The 19694-nt window shown below is 46.1% G+C and overlaps 1 protein-coding gene across 4 annotated transcripts in view; it reads left to right on the top strand.

Annotated features, from left to right (window-relative positions):
- Positions 1-536: 536 nt before the first annotated feature.
- Positions 537-19694, top strand: part of UBE2G2 (ubiquitin conjugating enzyme E2 G2) — a 42260-nt gene continuing 23102 nt past the window's right edge. Inside the window, exons 1-2 of one of the 4 annotated variants that reach the window (XM_043491698.1) lie at positions 673-929; positions 1382-1450. In XM_043491698.1, the coding sequence (XP_043347633.1) occupies positions 887-929; positions 1382-1450 (112 nt within the window). In that variant the 5' untranslated portion in view covers positions 673-886. Of the gene's footprint in view, positions 930-1381; positions 1451-1604; positions 1651-19694 lie in introns of those variants that run through there. The other 3 variants (XM_038415136.2, XM_043491697.1, XM_043491696.1) reach the window with 3 other exon arrangements.

Below are 19694 nucleotides of genomic sequence, written 5' to 3' on the forward strand. Positions count from 1 at the left end.
ACCAGACACATCAGGACTGGACAAACTAGCAGCCTGGGGCAGGGTTACCAGATAGCAACTGTGAAAAAATGGGACAGAGAGTGGAGGGTAATAGGCGCCTATTTCAGAAAAAGTCCCCAAAACCAGGACTGTCCTTTTAAAAACAGGACCTCTAGTCACCCTAGCCTGGGGCCATGGGTAGGCAGCACTGGCAGCAAAGTGCTGGCAGGTGCAACTGGGTGACAGAGGGGCGCATGGCGGAGGCCCATGGCTGCCAGTCCCCTTAGCCTGAGCTAGCTACCAGGGCCACCACTCACCCAGTCCACTTATGCTCCAAACAAATCCCCCAGCTGCTCACTGGAAGCCTCTGCGGTAGGGGAAGAGGGAGGCCTGGATTGCGCGTCTCCCAGCCCAGCTCAGGCCTCGCATTTCTTGCAAGGGTGCGGCCTGGCACTCCAGGACCCGCCGCGTCCCCTTAACTCGGCCCTTCGGAGCACCCGGCCCCGCCCCCGGCGCTCAGACACAGGGCTGGGCGGGACTCTCCGTCCACTCGGCGCCCAACGACTCCTTCCCGCAGCGCCAGGACCACGGAGCTGGATTAGGGACTACGGGGGCCGGACTGTGGAAGCGGGGGGCATCCGCGGGCCGGGCCCGTGCAGCGGCCGCGGGGGTGGAGTCTTGATGTCCCCCCTCCCCCCCCGGGCTCTCAGCCTCCCGCAGCTCCGCCCCTAGCGCGTGCGCCCGACGCCCCCCGCAGCACCAGCGAGAGGGAGCGACGCGCTGGGCCTGGGCGGCCTTTCTAGCCGCGCCGCCCGGCTCTCTATGGTGCGCTGCTGCCTCGGACGCGGCTGGCGGCGGCGGGACGCGCTCCAGCTCCTCACGGCTGGCGGCTGCGGCCCGGCCGGGCATGGCGGGCACGGCGCTCAAGCGGCTGATGGCTGAGTACAAGCGTGAGCGAGCGGAGCGGGCCGGGCCGGGCCGGGCCTTCCCTCCCTCGGGGGGACGCAGCCGCTGCGGGGCGGGCCGGCATCGGTCCCCCCGCCTGGCGTGGCACGGCGGCGCCGAGCTGCGGGCCGGGCCTGCACGGGACCGGGGCTCCAGGCGAAGCTCCCGCCGAGGGCTGGGGAAGGTCTCGCCGGCCCACGGGGCCTCTGTTGAAGCGGGGCAAGGCGAGGCCCCTGAGCGGAGCCGTGGGGCAGCGCTCCCTGGCCGGTCCGCCCGCGGCTGAGGAGCGGCCCCTGCCCTGCCCTGCCAGGCGGGGAGGCCCGGGGTGCCAAGGCCCCCGGGAGCAGCGGGGGAGAAGGAGCAAAGACGGTGGGGAAATGGGGTCAAAGCATTCGGCTGTTTTGGCCGCCGTGTGAAAATCATCCTAGTTCCGAGCACGCTCTGCCCCCTTAACCAGGCGGGGCTGGTTGGAGACGCGAACCGTTGACTGTCACTGGACGCGTCCTTTTAAAACAGTTGAGCTCGGGTGAAGCAACGTTGGTATTGTTCACGTCTTTCCCACTAGAAGGAGCAATGCGACTTTCACTTCCCAGTTTAGCCAGCGAAAGCCTCATTGCTTTCTGATTAATGATGGAAGAATCTGACTTCTGCAAATGCTGCAGGAGTACCGTACTTAAATGTGCGGTGATGATTAAATGGCCCCCTGGAAGACTCCATCCTCGACCGGTTTATAAAAAGCCCAGGACAATCGTGACTAGAAATCTTAAAAAAGAAAAGGAGTACCCGTGGCACCTTAGAGACTAACAAATTTATTAGAGCCTAAGCTTTCGTGAGCTACAGCTCACTTCATCGGCTGCATTATCATTACCATGCATTATCGGATGAAGTGAGCTGTAGCTCACGAAAGCTTATGCTCTAATAAATTTGTTAGTCTCTAAGGTGCCACGGGTACTCCTTTTCTTTTTGCGAATACAGACTAACACGGCTGCTACTCTGAAACCTAGAAATCTTAACTATCTGACAGGAGTCTGACCCCAGACGAATGAGTTGCTTGTCTCGGGCTGTCTGCACTACAAATTGCTTCGGTATAACTTATGTCACTCAGGGGTGTGAATAATCCACCCACCGAGTGATGTAAATTATACTGACCTAAGCACTAGTGTGGACAGCGCTGTCTTTGTGAGAGAAGCACCCCCGCCAATTTAGCTACCACCTCTTGTGGAGGCAGGAATTATTAAGCTGATGGGAGAGCTTTCTCCTGGTGGTTTAGAGCTGTGGCTGCTGTAGTGTAGATATAACCTCAGTCCCTTTCCTAGTGTGCAGGTATCCATGTCCCAAAGCTGCATGATGACCAGGCACTTATTGGGGCCCTTGTTGGCTCTCAGTGAGGATGAGGATTGTATGGGCATGAAGAGTGAATTGCTCTGATCTCTTTTGCCTGCTGCGTATGGGCAAGAGTGAGGTCTATTTGTGCTGATGATGATTTTGTTGCATCTGATAGTGGTTAAATTAAGAGTCCTAGATACCAAAGTTCCCTTCAGAAGCATTAGATATGCTTCTGATCTTGGGTGGGTGGAGCAGGGGAGGATTAGTCCCTGCTTGCAATTGGGAGCTTAGATGTTCCTCCTTTTAAATAGATCTCCTAATTTAAAAAACATGGGCATTTCTGTTGTCTAAAACTTCTAACTGAACTTTGGTTCATGAAAATGTGAATTTAATAGCATTAAAAAGACTTGGGCATAATAGGTGTAGCCATTTGTGGCCAGGTCCCAGGGGAGCCATGCTGCAATTGCTCAATTAGGGCAAACTGCAAAGAATAGTGCAGGCAGTCCCCCAGATTGGTGATTATTTCAATACTTATAGTTCCACCAACATAGCAACAAAACACTTCTATAATACCTTACTGGTTACCCAGAAGCCAAAATGCAATTCTCTTAAAGCAATCCAGCCTTTGGCTTCCACCCAGACAGCCAAGTCAAATATGATGAGTATTACTGAAAATCTTGTTCATCATATAAAAAGTTCTACCAATCCCAAATGACCAGACATATTACCCATCAAGTTAATGAATATTTCAGATCTTACCAAATATATGCTTACAACCAATCCTTTAGTATCTAACATCTAAAGGTTTTATTTATAAAAAAAAAAGAGGTGAGAGTTAAAATTGGTTAAAGGAATCAAATAAATACAATAATTGCAAAATTCTTGGATTAGGTTTAAAGCAGTGATGGCATAAACTGCTAACTAGTTAAGTCTCTGGTTGCTCCCAAGTAATTGAAAGGTCCTCAGTACCTTGGTTATAATGCTCCCATTAGTATAAATCCATAGTCCAGAGATCGGAGCAGGAAAGAGGCAAAATGGAGCTGTTTCCAGGGCCTTTTACAGCTTCTGCCATGTGGAGGGAAACTTCATTGTCTCAAACAAAGCCCTTGGCATAGTTTGTGGAAAAATACAGGCACACAAGATAAAGCTTAGTACCACGGTCTAGTCCAGAGGTGGGCATACTATGGCCCGCAGGCCACATCCAGCTCGTGGGACCATCCTGCCCGGCCCCTGAGCTCCAGGCCCGGGAGGCTAGCTCCCAGCCCCTCCCTTGCTGTCTCCCCTTCCCCACAGAAATGCGGCGCAATGCTCTGGGTGGTGGGGCTGCAGAGCCCAGCCTGACCTGATGCTCTGTGCTGCGCAGCGGGGCTGCCTGTACTGGTGCAGCTGCGCTGCCAGCCACTGGTGCTCCAGGCATTGGGGGTTGGATAGAGGGCAGGGGAGTTCAGGGGGTGATCAGGAGTGTGGATAGGGGGCGTGGTGGTCAGAGGGCGGGGAACGGGGCTTGAATGGGGGCAAGGGGGACAGTCAGGAAGGAGAGGAGGAGTTTGATGGGGTGGCAGCGGCCGGTTAGGGAGCAGGGGGGGTGGATTGGGCAGGGGTCCTGGGGAGGGCAGTCAGGAAGGAGAGGGGGGGTTAGGGGCAATGGGTCTGGGGGCGGTCAGGGAGAATGGGTGGTTGGATGGGGCAGGGGTCCCGAGAGGACAGTCAGGAATGAGAGGAGGGGTTGGATGGGGTGGCAGGGGGCAGTTAGGGGTGGGAGGCCTGGGGGCGGTCGGAGACCGAGAGTGGGGGATGGGACAGGGGTCCCCGGGAGGCCGTCAGGGAACAGGGGGGGTTGGATGGGGCTGGAGTCCCGGGAGGGCCGTCAGGGGGTGAGAAGCGGGGAGGGGTCAGATGGGGCCGGACCATGCCTGGATGTTTGGGGAGGCACAGCCTCCCCTAACCGGCCCTCCATGCAATTTCAGAAACCTGATGCGGCCCTCAGGCCAAAAAGTTTGCCTGCCCCTGCTCTAGTCACGTGCCCTTGCATGAGTTAGAGCAGCCATTACCCATACACTAGATAGGATGGTCCTCAGGAAAGTCCATTAGGTGGGGATAGGCTTCTTCTGTGGCCTGTTGTGTTTGTTCATGGGCAATCACTCAGAAACTCCATTCACAATGTGTTGGCTAGACTTGATGTAAATTGCCTTGTGGGTGTTTAGATTCATAGATACTAAGGTCAGAAGGGACCATTATGATCATCTAGTAAGACCACCTGCACAACGCAGGCCACGGAATCTCACCCACTCACTCCTGCGAAAAACCTCTCACCTATGTCTGAGCTATTGAAGTCCTCAAATTGTGGTTTAAAGACTTCAAGGAGCAGAGAATCCTCCCTCAAGAGACCCATGCCCCATGCTACAGAGGAAGGCGAAAAACCTCCAGGGCCTCTTCCAATCTGCCCTGGAGGAAAATTCCTTCCTGACCCCAAATACGGTGATCAGCTAAACCCAGAGCATATGGGCAAGATTCACCAGCCAGATACCCAGGAAAGAATTTTCTGTGGTAACTCAGATCCCACTCCATCTAACATCCCATCATAGGCCATTAGGCCTATTTACCATGAATATTTAAAGATCAATTAATTACCAAAATCATGTTATCCCATCATACCATCTCCTCCATAAACTTATCGAGTTTAATCTTAAAACCAGATAGCCTTCCAAGGGAAACAGTGGGGGAAAAAGATCTATTCCAAAAGTTCACTCCTCTGATGGTTAGAAACCTTCATCTAATTTCAAGTCTAAACTTCCCAATGACCAGTTTATATCAACCAATACTCCAAGGTCCTTCTCCTCCTCCGTTACTTCTAATTGATGCATCCCCAGCTTATAACTAAAATTCTTGTTATTAATCCCTAAATACATAACCTTACACTTCTCACTATTAAATTTCATCCTATTACTATTACTCCAGTTTACAAGGTCATCCAGATCCTCCTGTATGATATCCCAGTCTTTCTCTAAATTGGCAATACCTCCCAGCTTTGTATCATCCGCAAACTTTATTAGCACACTCCCACTTTTTTTGCCGAGGTCAGTAATAAAAAGATTAAATAATATTGGTCCCAAAACTGACCACTGAGGAACTCCACTGGTAACCTCCCTCCAGCCTGACAGTTCACCTTTTAATAGGACCCGCTGTAGTCTCCCTGTTAACCAATTCCTTATCCACCTTTCAGTTTTTATATTGATCGCCATCTTTTCCAATTTAACTAATAATTCCCCATGTGGCACGGTATCAAACGCCTTACTGAAATCTAGGTAAATTAGATCCACTGCATTTCCTTTATCTAAAAAATCTGTTACTTTCTCAAAGAAGGAGATCAGATTGGTTTGGCATGATCTACCTTTTGTAAAACCATGTTGTATTTTGTCCCTTTTACCATTGACTTCAATGTTCTTAACTACTTTCTCCTTCAAAATTTTTTCCAAGACCTTGCATACTACAGATGTCAAACTAACAGGCCTGTAGTTACCCGGATCACTTTTTTTTCCTTTTTTAAAAATAGGAACTATGTTAGCAATTCTCCAATCATACGGTACAACCCCTGAGTTTACAGATTCATTAAAAATTCTTTCTAATGGGCTTGCAATTTCGTGTGCCAATTCCTTCAATATTCTTGGATGAAGATTATCTGGGCCCCCCGATTTAGTCCCATTAAGCTGTTCGAGTTTCGCTTCTACCTCAGATATGGTAATGTCTACCTCCATATCCTCATTCCCATTTGTCATGCTACCATTATCCCTAAGATCCTCTTTAGCCTTATTAAAGACTGAGGCAAAGTATTTGATTAGATATTGGGCCATACCTAGATTATCTTTGACCTCCACTCCATCCTCTGTGTTTAACGGTCCCACTTCTTCTTTCTTTGTTTTCTTCTTATTTATATGGCTATAGAACCTTTTACTATTGGTTTTAATTCCCTTTGCAAGGTCCAACTCTATTTGACTTTTAGCCTGTCTCACTTTATCCCTACATGTTCTGACCTCAATAAGGTAGCTTTTCTTGCTGATCCCTCCCATCTTCCACTCCCTGTATGCTTTCTGCTTTTTCTTAATCACCTCTCTGAGATGCTTGCTCATCTAGCTTGGTCTACAACTTCTGCCTATGAATATTTTCCCCTTTCTTGGAATGCAGGCTTCTGATAGATTCTGCAGCTTTGATTTAAAGTAATCCCAGGCCTCCTCTACCTTTAGATCCATAAATTCTTCAGTCCAATCCACTTCCCTAACTAATTTCCTTAATTTTGAAAGTCAGCCCTTTTGAAATCAAAAACCCTAGTTGCAGATTTATTTTTGTTAATCCTTCTGTTCAGTTTGAACTGAATTAGCTCATGATCACTTGAACCAAGATTATCCCCTACAACCATTTCTTCTATGAGGAGCAAACACATATGAAATACAGGAACATAGTCAATATTCATAACTTCAGATACAAAAATAATATGCATACAAATAGGATAACCATATTCAGCAAATCATAACTTTTCCATAGATACCTTACATGACCTACCGTATGTACTCGTTCATTAGCCCATTCGTTTATAAGCCGAACCTCCAAGGTGGATAGGTAAAAATGGCAAAAACTGTATGACCTTTCATAAGCCGACCCTATATTTCAGTGGTTGGCAAACTTTGGCTCCTGGCCCATATGGGTAAGTCGCTGGCAGGTCGGGACATTTTGTTTACTTGGAGCATCTGCAGGCACGGAGCCCCTCAGTTCCTAGTGGCTGCGGTTTGCTGTTCCCAGCCAATGGGAGCTGCGGGAAGCAGTGCGGGCCAAGGGACGTGCTTGCTGCCACTTCCTGCAGCTTCCATTGGCTGAGAACAGCGAACTGTGGCCAAAGGGAGCTGAGGGGCTCCGTGTCTGCGAAAGCTCCAGGTAAACAAAATGATAGTATATTAGATATTCAATTCAATAATTCAATAGAGCTTAAAATTGTCAAATTTTGATGTATCCCCATTGATAAGCCAACCCCACTCTTTCATGCTTCACTTTTTTACCAAAAAAATTTGGCTTATGAATGAGTATATACGGTACTTTGTATAAGATTTGCTGTATTTATATAACAATGGTAGCAAGAATGGTCATATTTTAATCATATAACATCAGAACATTCTATGTGTATTGTTTGCACAGCTCTGCCAGTACATCTCAGTCATGACCTGCAACATATGCTATTCCAGTTCTGAGTCTTCCTTGAGAAGAGGCATCCAAACTCTAATTGAATGTAGTCTTGTGAACAATTAATGTAATCTATAGCAATTAATTTACTGTGCAATAATTTTACCTATGGAGACATGAGCAGAAAAGTTTGGCACACTGTGTATCCCAGCTTCCCTGACGTTCTAAGTGAGGTAGTTTATTATCAAAACATTAAAAGGTAAGTGGGGTCTCCAAGGATCACAATGGGCATTTCGACTTCCCCTGCGGTGATCTTCTGATTTGGGGAAAAAAGTCCCGGCTTGCAGCTTCGTGAACAGCCCAGTGTTCCGAAAGATGTGTGCGTCATGCACCTTTCAGGCCAGCCTGCGTTAAAGTAAATGAAAAGCCCACGGTGATCCGCAAGTGCCTGGAGAACCATAGAGAAATACCCCTTCTGATTAACGTACTCGGAGGCTAGGTGGGCTGGTGTCAGAATTAGAATGTGTGTGCCATCTATCACCCCTCCGCGGTTAGGGAAACCCATTTATGCAAAGCCATCCACAATGTCGTTCACGTTACCCAGAATCACCGTTCTTCTGAGCAGGATGCGATTAATGGCCCTGCAATCTTGCATCAATGTGATTCCAATGGTCGACTTCCCCACTCCAAACTGGTTAGCGACCGATCGGTAGCTGTCTGGAGTTGCCAGCTTCCAGATTGCAATCGCTATGTGCTTCTCCACCGCCAGGGCAGCTCTCAATCTCGTGTCCTTGTGCCGCATGGTGGGGGCAAGCTCCTCACATGGTCCCATGAAAGTGGGTTTTCTCATCCGAAAGTTCTGAAGCCACTACTCGTCATCCAGACTTGCATGAAGATGTGATCCCACCACTCAGTGCTTGTTTCCCGAGCCCAAAAGCAGCGTTCCATGGTGGTAAGCATGTCCGTGAATGCCACAAGCAAGCTTGTGTCGTATGCGTTACTCGAGTCGATATAATCATCAGAGCCCTCGCTGTCACTTTGGATTATAAGGAATAACTCGGCTGCCAAATGTGACGTGCTGGTGAGACTCGTCAGCATACTCCTCAGCAGTTTGGGCTCCATTCTCGCAGACCGAAAGGGAAGACAGAGCGCGCAATACAAAAAATGTTGAAAGATGGCACCAAATGTGGATGGAAGCATAGGGATTGCTGTGATGTGAACAGATGCATCATGGGGCATTGGGACAGGACCCAGAATGCCCTGCCCCCGCACCCCCTTCTCACAAGCAACAGCGCCAGAAGGGGAAGAGGTGCTTTGTGGGATAGCTGCCCATAATGCACCGCTCCCAATGCTGCTGGAAGTGCTGCAAATGTGGCCATGCCAGTGTGCTTGTTCCTGTCAGTGTGGACAGTCTGCAGCACTTTCCCTACTGCACTCTCCGAAGGCGGGTTTAACTTGAAGCACTCTACATCTGCAAGTGTAGCCATGCCCACAGTCGGCGTTTGCTTCCTTGAATCATATGGGCATTGTGTGCTTCAGACTCTGGACTGGCCATTTTGCCAGTGCCAGTCAAATAATTTCAGCTTGTTCCGTGGTTGGGCATTGTCATAAACATACAGCTAAGGGTAGCATAAAATCCCTCCTTTACCTGTAAAGGGTTAATCAGTTCCATTAATCTAATTGGCACCTCACCAGAAGCACCAATGGGGAAAGAAGATACTTTCAAATCTTGGGGGGAAAGGTTTTTGTTTGTGCTATTTGTTGTTCTCTCGAAGACAAAGAGAGAGACCAAGCAAGTAATCCAGCTCCTCCTAAATGATGCATCGAAAATTACAGGAATAGTAAGTAATAGCAAGGAAATGCATTAGAGTATCTTTTGCTTTAGCTTGTGAATTTTCCCTATGCTAAGAGGATGGTTTATTCCTGTTTTTTGTAACTTTAAAGTTTTGCCTAGAGGGGAATCCTCTGTGTTTTAAATCTTTTTATCCTGTAAAATTACCTTCCATCCCGATTTTACAGAGGTGCTTGTTTTTTTTATAAAGTTCTGTTTTTAAGAATCTGATTGGGTAAAGGGGTTTGGGGGGATATTTTGGGGAAACAGGAACTCCAAGTGGTTCTTTGTCTAACTCACTTGGTGGTGGCAGTGATACCGTCCAAGGACAAGGAAGAATTTGTGCCTTGGGGAAGTTTTTAACCTAAGCTGGTAGAAATAAGCTTATGGGGTCTTTCATGCGGGTCCCCACATCTGTACCCTAGAGTTCAGAGTGGGGAGGGAACCCTGACAGGCATTAAAGTCAGAAATTTCAGAAAGTTAAGACACTACTAGGCTGACAGGAGAGCTGCTCCCATTGGCATGGCTAACCCACCTCTGCGAGAGGCGGCAGCTACGTCTATGAGGTAAGCCTTCCTGTCGACATAGTGCTATCTACACCATGGGTGAGGTTGGTATAACTGAATTGCTCAGGGGTGGAGGGTGTGTGTGTGTGTGTGTGTGTGTGTGTGTGTGTGTGTGTTTTTTTACACCCTTGAGCAATATAGTTATACAGGTGTAGTTTTATAGTGTCGACCTGGGCTAAATGTCCTGGATTTTGTGCTGTGTTAAATCTGAATTTGGTTGAATGTCATTTTTGAGGATATGCATTTTTTTGGTTGAAGCACATGAGAGTTGGTAGATTGGAATCCTCTTCCTGGGGCTGGTCTATGCTACAAAGTAAGGTCGGCTTAACTACATTGCTCATGCTGTGTGCGATGTAATTAAGCCGAGCTAAGCCTTGGCATAGGGACTGATAGGAATTCTTCTGTCAATCTAGCTACCGGCTCTTGGAGAGGTGGATTTACTACAGCAGTAGAGGAATCCTTTCCATCTCTGTAGTGTCTACGCTACAGTGCTACTATGGCACTGCTGCTGTAGCGTTTCTAGCGTAGACATAGCCCCAGCTTTGCCAGTAATGTGCTATCTGATCTTGGGCAGCTCTTTACACTCCTGTGTCTGAATTTCCACATCTGTAAAATGGAGGTTTTTATATCATTAGAACTGCAAAGTAGTCGTATTTAATATAAGAAAGTATTTCCTTTTAAAAACTGAGGTATTTAATCTGTGGAATTTATTACTACTAGATATAATTTAGGCCAAGGGCCTAGTAGGATTAAGAAAAAAATTAGATATTTTTGTGGCAGAGAACATCTATGGTTACATTAGACAAGATTTAAAAAAACAATTAGAAGAGATATAAGCCTTTATGCTTCAGGACATAAGCCAACCTCATTTCAGTTTGCACACTCTTGCACTCTGTTCTTAAAATTGGAAAGATTCCATCTGGAGCAAAAAGAAAAATCCAGCATTGCAGCTGGAGAGGTTGTGGTTAGCTGCTGCTGCTCATTAAATAAAGAGATAAATGTTTAGGCAAGGCCCCTGCAGCTGGTTAACATTGTTAGTATCAAAACCACTGCTTTGAAAATGCCCTTCCTTTCCTAAACATAGTATCTGGGGCTTTTCCTAGTCAGTTATTGAAATTCAATCCCAAGAGAGAACATGTTCAAAAATGCAGGAAATTGCGTCATAAAACACTTAAGCTTATTTAAGTAATGATAATGGATTCACTTACCACGAGGGAACTGTAATAAATAGGATGGGTGAGTTCAGGACAGAGAATGTTTCTACCATCTCTAATAGAGGCTATAATAGGAGGGTGGATTTGATTTAAATCAAATTGATTGAAATCATGATTTCAATCATGAGTCAGGAAGACTTGATTTAGTCATGGATTTCTACATAAAAGTGCATTCTTGTTGGTTGTTATAACCTTAATACTTATTCTTCGCAACTCAGAAATAGATGTAGGTTTCATTTTTAGGTACACACTATACATTTTTAAAGTGTTTTGCAAACTTTTCAGATTAGTTTTACAGCTATATCAGAAAATGAATGATTGTTTGGTTATCTCATTTATCAAAGGTAATTGAAGCAGATATTTATGAAGTCATTGGGAGGTGAACTATCTCCAATTCAACAGGTTAATCATTAATATTTAGAGGATTTTCTTGCCATGCTGTATTAGGAGATCACCAGACAGACATTTAGATTGTTTTATTTAACTGAAAACAATGTTGTGTATTCTGGATTTTTTTCTTCAACAGCAAACATATAATATTTTAACAAAACAAGCATATGATTTTTTTAATTATCCATTCAAGTTTTTTAAAATCAGGTTTGTTTTGGTTAAAAATTGTTTTTAACTAAAATGGTTAAATGAAATATTTAAAAAAACAAAACAAAAATTAAATAGACTGTCAGCCAGGTCAACACGAGAAACTTAAAATATTGGCTTCTGCAGCTAACTCAGTCTTCTTCACCATCATTTTCCTGTTTTGTTCATAATCTGGAAAAGAAAAACAAGCTTTCCTGCTTTTTCAGGTCCCAAACGATTTCTCAATTTGGAATGAATTAGTCCAAAGGAAGAAAATATTCTTTCTACATGGACAGAAGAAGTTACTGCTGTTACAAGTGAGACTATCACTTCAACAGTCTCTGAATCCAAGTGCTTAAGTGACTTCCACCAGTTCACTGGTGTGACTTTCTTTAAAATATCATCAGCAAACATATTTCTTGAATGGTTCATCTTTAGCTCTGAAGTTTATTATAGTTGGCATTATGGAGGGATGATTGCTGGATGTCCATGTCATAGCCAACTCCTTTTCTTCAGCAGTTAAGGTTTGACCCTCGTACCAAGTATTGAGACTATTTGCAAGAAAATGAGCTGGAGATAGTGCTTGTCCCATTCATTTTTTTAATGCTTGTAATTTAACTCTGTCATTGCATGTTTCTCTCTTTAAGATCTCACTCAATTCCTTCCAAATTTCAACAGCATCAGCAATAAAACAGCTATTTCCATGCATTTTGTTAAAGACTACAGAAATAGGCTTCAGGATACTCAGCATGTGTTCAACATGTCTCTTAAGCCCAATGTTGAGAACTTGGGCTGTGACAATGCCATCTATCTTTTCACAATTTTGTTCACAAACTGTCATCAGATTAGGCCAGTTCTTGCATAGAATATCAGAGTTGGAAGGGACCTCAGGAGATCATCTAGTCCAACCCCCTGCTCAAAGCAGGACCAGTCCCCAGTTTTTGCCACAGATCCCTAAATGGCCCCCTCAAGGATTGAACTCACAACTCTGGGTTTAGCAGACCAATGTTCAAACCACTGAGCTATCCCTCCCCCCTGTGAGGCTGCAGTTTTAGGTGTGGCAGGTAAAGCACTTCTGTGAGGGTCTCCCAGGCACAGTGAGTGTCTGGCCATTACAGGAACTGACTCCTTGCAGGAGAGACACCGCTTGGAGTAGAGAGAGCCAGACAAGCCCCTGGGCAGGGGTGTCATCCTGTAGCAGGGAAGAATATGCAGAAGAACATCGTCTTTACTTTTTTTTTTTTTTAAACTGAAAAAGAAAATAATTATAAGTCTATTAGATGCGGGGGGGAGGGGGAATGCTCCCAGACAGGGAAGAAAAGTGAATATATAGTGCTCAAAACTATGCTATGCACTACGCGCATTAAGTCGACGGAGTACGTCCTCACTACCGTGGTTAGCATTGACTTACAGAGCGATGTACTGTGGGTAGCTATCCCACAGTTCCTGCAGTCTCCGCCGCCCATTGGAATTCTGGGTTAAACTCCCAATGCCTGATGGGGCAAAAACATTGTTGCGGGTAGTTTTGGTTACATGTTGTCAGTTGCCCCTCCCTTCATGAAAGCAACGGTAGACAATCGTTTCACACCTTTTTTCCATGCGGACACCATACTGCTTTCAGCAGACGGTGCAGTAGGACTGCTAACCGTCACCGCTTCCGCTGCAACTGTGCTCTGCTGCTATTGTTTCAATAGTGAATTTCTCCATGTTGTCTGTCATTGGCTCCCGGGTACGTGTGTTCTTCCTCGGGAAACGTGCGCGGTGCTAACCATCATCCTCCACCTCTTCCGCTGCAACTCTGGTCTCCTGCTCTCATGAATCCACCTCGCAGGTCGTCTCATCGTTCTCTATAAATATCTATTCTCGTGGCATCTGTTGTCAGCCACCGCTTCCTCTGCAACTCTGCTCTCCTGCAGACGCCATACCACGGCAAGCATGGAGCCCGCTCAGATCACCGCGGCAGTTATGAGCATTTTAAACACTTCATGCTTTATCCTGCAGTACGAGCAGAACCAGTACCTGCAAAAGCAGGTGAGGATGTGACGGCAGCATGGTGACAAGAGTGATGAGGACATGGACACAGACTTCTCTCAAAGTACGGGCTCTGGCAATTTGGACATCCTGGTGGCAATGGGGCAGGCTCATGCTGTGGAACGCCGATTCTGGGCCTGGGAAAAAAGCACAGACTGGTGGGACCGCATAGTGTTGCAGGTCTGGGATGATTCCCAGTGGTTGCGAAACTTTTGCATGCGTAAGGGCATTTTCATGGAACTTTGTGACTTGCTTTCCCCTGCCCTGAAGCGCAAGAATACCAAGATGAGTGCAGCCCTCACAAGCAAGTGGCAATAGCCCTCTGGAAGCTTGCAACGCCAGATTATCGGTCAGTCGGGAATCAATTTGGAGTGGGCAAATCTACTGTGGGGGCTGCTGTGATCCAAGTAGCCAACGCAATCACTGAGCTGCTGCTATTAGGGGTAGTGACTCTGGGGAAATGTGCAGATCATAGTGGATGGCTTTGCTGCAATGGGATTTCATAACTGTGTTGGGGTGATAGACGGAATGCATATCCCTATCTTGGGACTGGACCACCTTGGCAGCCAGTACGTAAACTGTAAGGGGTACTTTTCAATGGTGCTGCAAGCACTGGTGGATCACAAGGGACATTTCACAGACATCAACGTGGGATGGCCAGGAAAGGTACGTGACACTCGCATCTTCAGGAACTCTGGTCTGTTTGAAAAGCTGCAAGAAGGGACTTACTTCCCAGACCAGAAGATAACTGTTGGGAATGTTGAAATGCCTATAGTTTATCCTTGGGGACCCAGCCTACCCCTTAATGCCCTGGCTCATGAAGCCATACACAGGCACCGTGGACAGTAGTAAGGAGCTGTTCAACTATAGGCTGAGTAAGTGCAGAATGGTGGTAGAATGTGCATTTGGATGTTTAAAAGTGCACTGGCGCAGTTTACTGACTCGGTTAGACCTCAGCAAAACCAGTATTCCCATTGTTATTGCTGCTTGCTGTGTGCTCTACAATCTCTGTGAGAGTAAGGGGGAGACATTTATGGTGTGGTGGGAGGTTGAGGCAAATTGCCTGGCCGCTGATTATGTGCAGCCAGACATCAAGGCGATTAGAAGAGCATAGCAGGGTGTGCTGCACATCAGAGAAGCTTTGAAAACCAGTTTCATGACTGGCCAGGCTATGGTGTGACAGTTCTGTTTGTTTCTCCTTTATGAAAACCCGCCCACTTGGTTCACTCTACTTCCCTGTAAGCCAACCGCCCTCCCCCTTCGATCACCGCTTGCAGAGGCAGTAAAGTCATTTTTGTTTCAAAATCATGCATTTTTTATTAATTCATCACACAAATAGGGGGATATCTGCCAAGGTAGCCTGGGCGGGGTGGGGGAGGAGGGAAGCACCAGGTGCGGTGGTGGATGAGGGGAGGAGGGAAGGACAAGGCCACACTGCACTTCAAAACTTGCTGAATGCCAGCCTTCTGTTGCTTAGGCAGTCCGCTGGGGTGGAGTGGTTGGGTGCCCAGAGGGGCTCCCCCACTCCGGGTTCTTGGGTGTCTGGGTGAGGAAGTTATGGAACTTGGGGAGGAGGGCGGGCTGTTACACAGGGGCTGCAGCTGCAGTCTGTGATCCTGCTGCTTTTCCTGCAGCTCCACCAGACGCCGGAGCATATCCGTTTGATTCCCCAGTAGCCTCAACATTAAAATAATAAGACACATTTTAGAGAACAGTGAGTAGACTCTTTCACTGTGAACCAAGCTGTTAACATTACATAGTACATGTGCTTTCGGTACAAGTTCTCATTTTGCCTCTTATATTGAGGGCCTGCCGGTTTGGTGTGTGATCTCACACATGCAGGGTTGGGCAACAGAATTCGGCTTGCTGGCAGCCATGGTAAGCCACAGTCTTTCGACTTCTTCAGCCTTCATAACATGTGGGAATGGTTTCAAAGAGCAGCGCTCTCTTTTCCCATGCCAAGCACCCATTGGGTTGTCCATTTAAAAGGAGGGGCTGAGGTTTAACGTGCAGCACAAACACAACTAACCACTCCCCCCGCCCCCCATCCAATTCTCTGGGATGATCGCTTCACCCCTCCTCCCACCGCGTGACTAGTATCAGGGAAGATCTCTGCCAGCCAAATGCAAACAGCTCAGCGTGAATGGGCTCCCTCCCAGCATGTGGCTAAAAGCGGGGATGATTTCTTTTCAGCCATAGGCAAACAGCTCAGCAGGAACGGCCACCTCTGAATGTCCCCTTAATAATGTCCCTGGAAGATTTTCGCTCCATCCCCAGACATGTTAACAGACTTTTCCAGTAGCCGTACTGTCCGCGAATGCATCCCAAGTTTTCAGGGCGCATTAATCATTAAACACGCTTGCTTTTAAACCATGTATTATATTTACAAAGGTACACTCACCAGAGGTGCCTTCTCCGGCTTTATGGTCCGGGACCCCGGTTTGGGACGGTATTGGCTCCAGAGTGATAAACAGTTCCTGGCTGTCGGGGAGAACAGTTTCTCTGCTTGCCTGTTGTGCGCTATCCTCTTCCTCCCCAAAATCCTCATCCCTGTTGTGTGAGACTCCCCCCTTGCAGGTGTCCACAGACAGGGGTGAGTTAGTGGTAGGGGCATCCCCTAGAATTGCATGCAGTTCATCATAGAAGCGGTATGTCTGGGGCTCTGACCTGGAGTGGCCGTTTGCCTCTTTGGTTTTTTGGTAGGCTTGCCTGAGCTCCTTAATTTTCACACAGCATTGCTGCAGGTCCCTGTTATACCCTCTGTCCATCATGCCCTTGGAGATTTTTTCAAATATATTGGTATTTCATCTTTTGGAACGGAGTTTTGATAGCATGGATTTGTCTCCCCATACAATGATCCGATCCAGTACCTCCCGTTCGGTCCATGCTGGATCTCTTGCGATTCTGGGACTGCACGGTCACCTGTGCTGATGAGCTCTCCATGGTTACCTGTGCTGATGAGCTCACCATGCTGGCCAAACAGGAAATGAAATTCAAAAGTTCCCGGTGTTTTCCTGTGTACCTGGCTAGTGCATCTGAATTGAAAGTGCTGTCCAGAGTAGTCACAATGGAGCACTCTGGGATAGCTCCCGGAGGCCAATACCGTCAAATTGCGTCCACGCTACCCCAAATTCAACCTGGCAACGTAGATTTCAGCGCTCATCCCCTCGTCGGGGAGGAGTACAGAAATCGATTTTAAGAGCCCTTTAAGTTTACAAAAATGGCTTTGTCGTGTGGACAGGTGCAGGGTTAAATCACACTAACACTGCTAAATTCGACCTAAACTTGTAGTGTAGACCAGGGCTAAGTATCTTCATCCATAGGTCTCAGTACTTTGCAAAGGAAAGTAAGCATCATTGTCCCTGTTTTACATATGGGGAAACTGACAGATGGAGGGAGTGACTTGCCCAAAGTCACTCAACAGGGCTACAACAACACTGAACACAACAATAGGGAAATGGCAGAGTGGGAATAGAATCGGGTTTCCTGAATCTCAGGCCAGAGTCCTATCATTTGCCTGCACTAAGGGGAAAAGATGTATTTCTCAAGTAGTCTGTCTTTAATAGTTTTGCATACCTTCAAATTAATTGATAAATGTTTAATAAAGCTTTCAGAAGATGTATTGTTCAGCAGATCATTTGAGAACATAATCAGGCTTGATTAAAATGCAGATTCTTGGTATGTTTGTATGCTCGCTATAGTGAAGTCCAAGTTTATTTGGACCATAACTATTTTATACCTAATAAAATAAACCTTTTCTAAAAACTTGGGCATCCGCAACATGCATTAGTGGTCATTGTGTGCACCAGAAATGTTCAGGGGAGACACTGTATTTGCATATGAATAGATCTTTTAAATGGGATGGTTAATTCATTAAGATTCACTAAGATTAAAAGCAAATTAGAAAATCTTAACTCTTAACACAAACAAAATTTAAGAGTTCATAAATGGCTCCAGGGATTAGTAATGGGTTATGGAGCCTTCTGCCTCTGACGGCAGTGGCTAGTGATAAGATACAATAAAAAATCATGGGCTTGTGTTTTTACAAAACCTGCATTTGGGATCTTGTTCAAGCTGTGTCCTTTTAAAATCATGTATTTTTGATTGCGATCTTGTTTTTTAGTCCACTTCAGTTCTGATATAATTTTAACAGCTAATGCTTCACAAGCTAACATAAAAACAGCCATACTGGGTCAGCCCAATGGTCCATCTAGCCCAGTATCCTGTCTTCTGACAGTGGCCAATGCCAGGTACTTCAGAGGGAATTAACAGCACAGGTAATCATCCAGTTATCCTTCTCCTAACAACCATTCCCAGCTTCTGGCAAACAAGCTAGGAACACCATCCTTGCCCATTCTGGCTAATAGCCATTGATGGACCTATGCTCCATGAATTTATCTAGTTCTTTTTTTTAACCCTCTTATAGTCTTCCCTTCACAACATCCTCTCGCAAAGAGTTCCATAGGTTAACAGTGAGTTGTGTGAAGAAATACTTCTTTGTTTTAAACCTGCTGCCTATTCATTTCATTTGGTGACCCCCTAGTTCTTGTATTATGTGAAGGAGTAAATAGCACTTCCACACTCATCATAATTTTATAGACCTCTATCATATCCCCCTTAGTCATCTCTTTTCCAAGCTCAAAAGTCCCCGTCTTATTAATCTCTCCTCATATGGAAGCTGCTCTATACACCTAATCATGTTTGTTTGCCCTTTTCTGTACCTTTTCCAATTTTTTTGAAATGGGGCGACCAGATCTGCACTCAGTATTCAAGATGTGGGCATACCATGGATTTATATAGAGGCAATATGATATTTGCTAGAGATTAATGCTGTATAGCATTTAAAAGCTGGTATTCCCAAATGGCCTTTAAATTGTATAAACTCTAGCAGTGTGAGAGAGAATCCTGGAAGTGCAAAAGAGAGGTACCCTCTCCCCCCAAAATAATCCAAGCATAAAATGGCTATCAGAATGATATGAGTTCAAGATCCTGCAGCTTTCCTCCATCCGGACTAGGTAGGCCTAACCCCACACAGTTGCCTTGTGCTTGCTCCCCAATGTGGTACACATCCATTTCTGCTGAGAGGGGGAAGGACGGAGCCTATCCAGGTGAGGTGAAGGGTTGAGTCTGCATCTTCACAGATACCTTATTTTGTCCCATAGGATTTCACCCTCACTGTCCCCAGTACCTTGTGTTGGTATAGTTTTCTTTGGGGTAGGAGGGCTATACGGTGCATCCTTCACAACTCCTTTCATAGTTATTAACTCCTAACTAGGCCCTGACTGAGCAACAGAAGTCTCATTCGCTGCTCTGTCAGCACAGAGTCTGAGATCTGAACACTGTTTTCCCTTTCAGAAATGGAAAATCCATCCTAGAAGGATGCATGTAATTGTGGGAAATATCAAAAGTATTCTGATGTTGAGTTGATAAGCTCAGAGCTTCCACAGGCCGTGTATAATACCATGCATTGGTGATGTCATTTACTAACTTGACATTGAACTGTACTTGGCAAGACAAAGAGAAATAATTCTTTGAATCCCTTGGCTTGACTCTTCCCCTTTGAATCCTATTCCTTAATGGCTTTCCTGGTATTGTTTTTTATGCAGAGAGCTGGCAGGCTAGAGAGCCTCTTTTGTAAATTCCTCTTCCAAGTGTTCCACAGGGCTAAAATCATTCAGGGTATTCCTAAGCTTTTCAACTCAAATCAGGGTAGCTTGCTACGAAGTTTTTGTTCTGATCAGAAATTAGTTAAATTGCTCTCACATCCTCTAGATATTGGAGACTTTCTAAGTGATTACTACAGTAGGATATGTTTCAGACTAGCAGCCGTGTTCGTCTGTATTCGCAAAAAGAAAAGGAGTACTTGTGGCACCTTAGAGACTAAAAAATTTATTTGAGTATAAGCTTTCGTGAGCTACAGGTCACTTTATCGGATGCATGGAGTTCTTGCCTCAGGACGCTCATCTTATGGGAGAGTCTGAAATCAGGGGGCCATGGATTTAAGTCTACTGTAGCTTGGTGAATTGGGAATTGTCAGCTGTCTATGAAGCTGCAGAT

The sequence above is a fragment of the Dermochelys coriacea genome, chromosome 9 (assembly GCF_009764565.3).
Source record: "Dermochelys coriacea isolate rDerCor1 chromosome 9, rDerCor1.pri.v4, whole genome shotgun sequence".
Classification (NCBI taxonomy): domain Eukaryota; kingdom Metazoa; phylum Chordata; order Testudines; family Dermochelyidae; genus Dermochelys; species Dermochelys coriacea.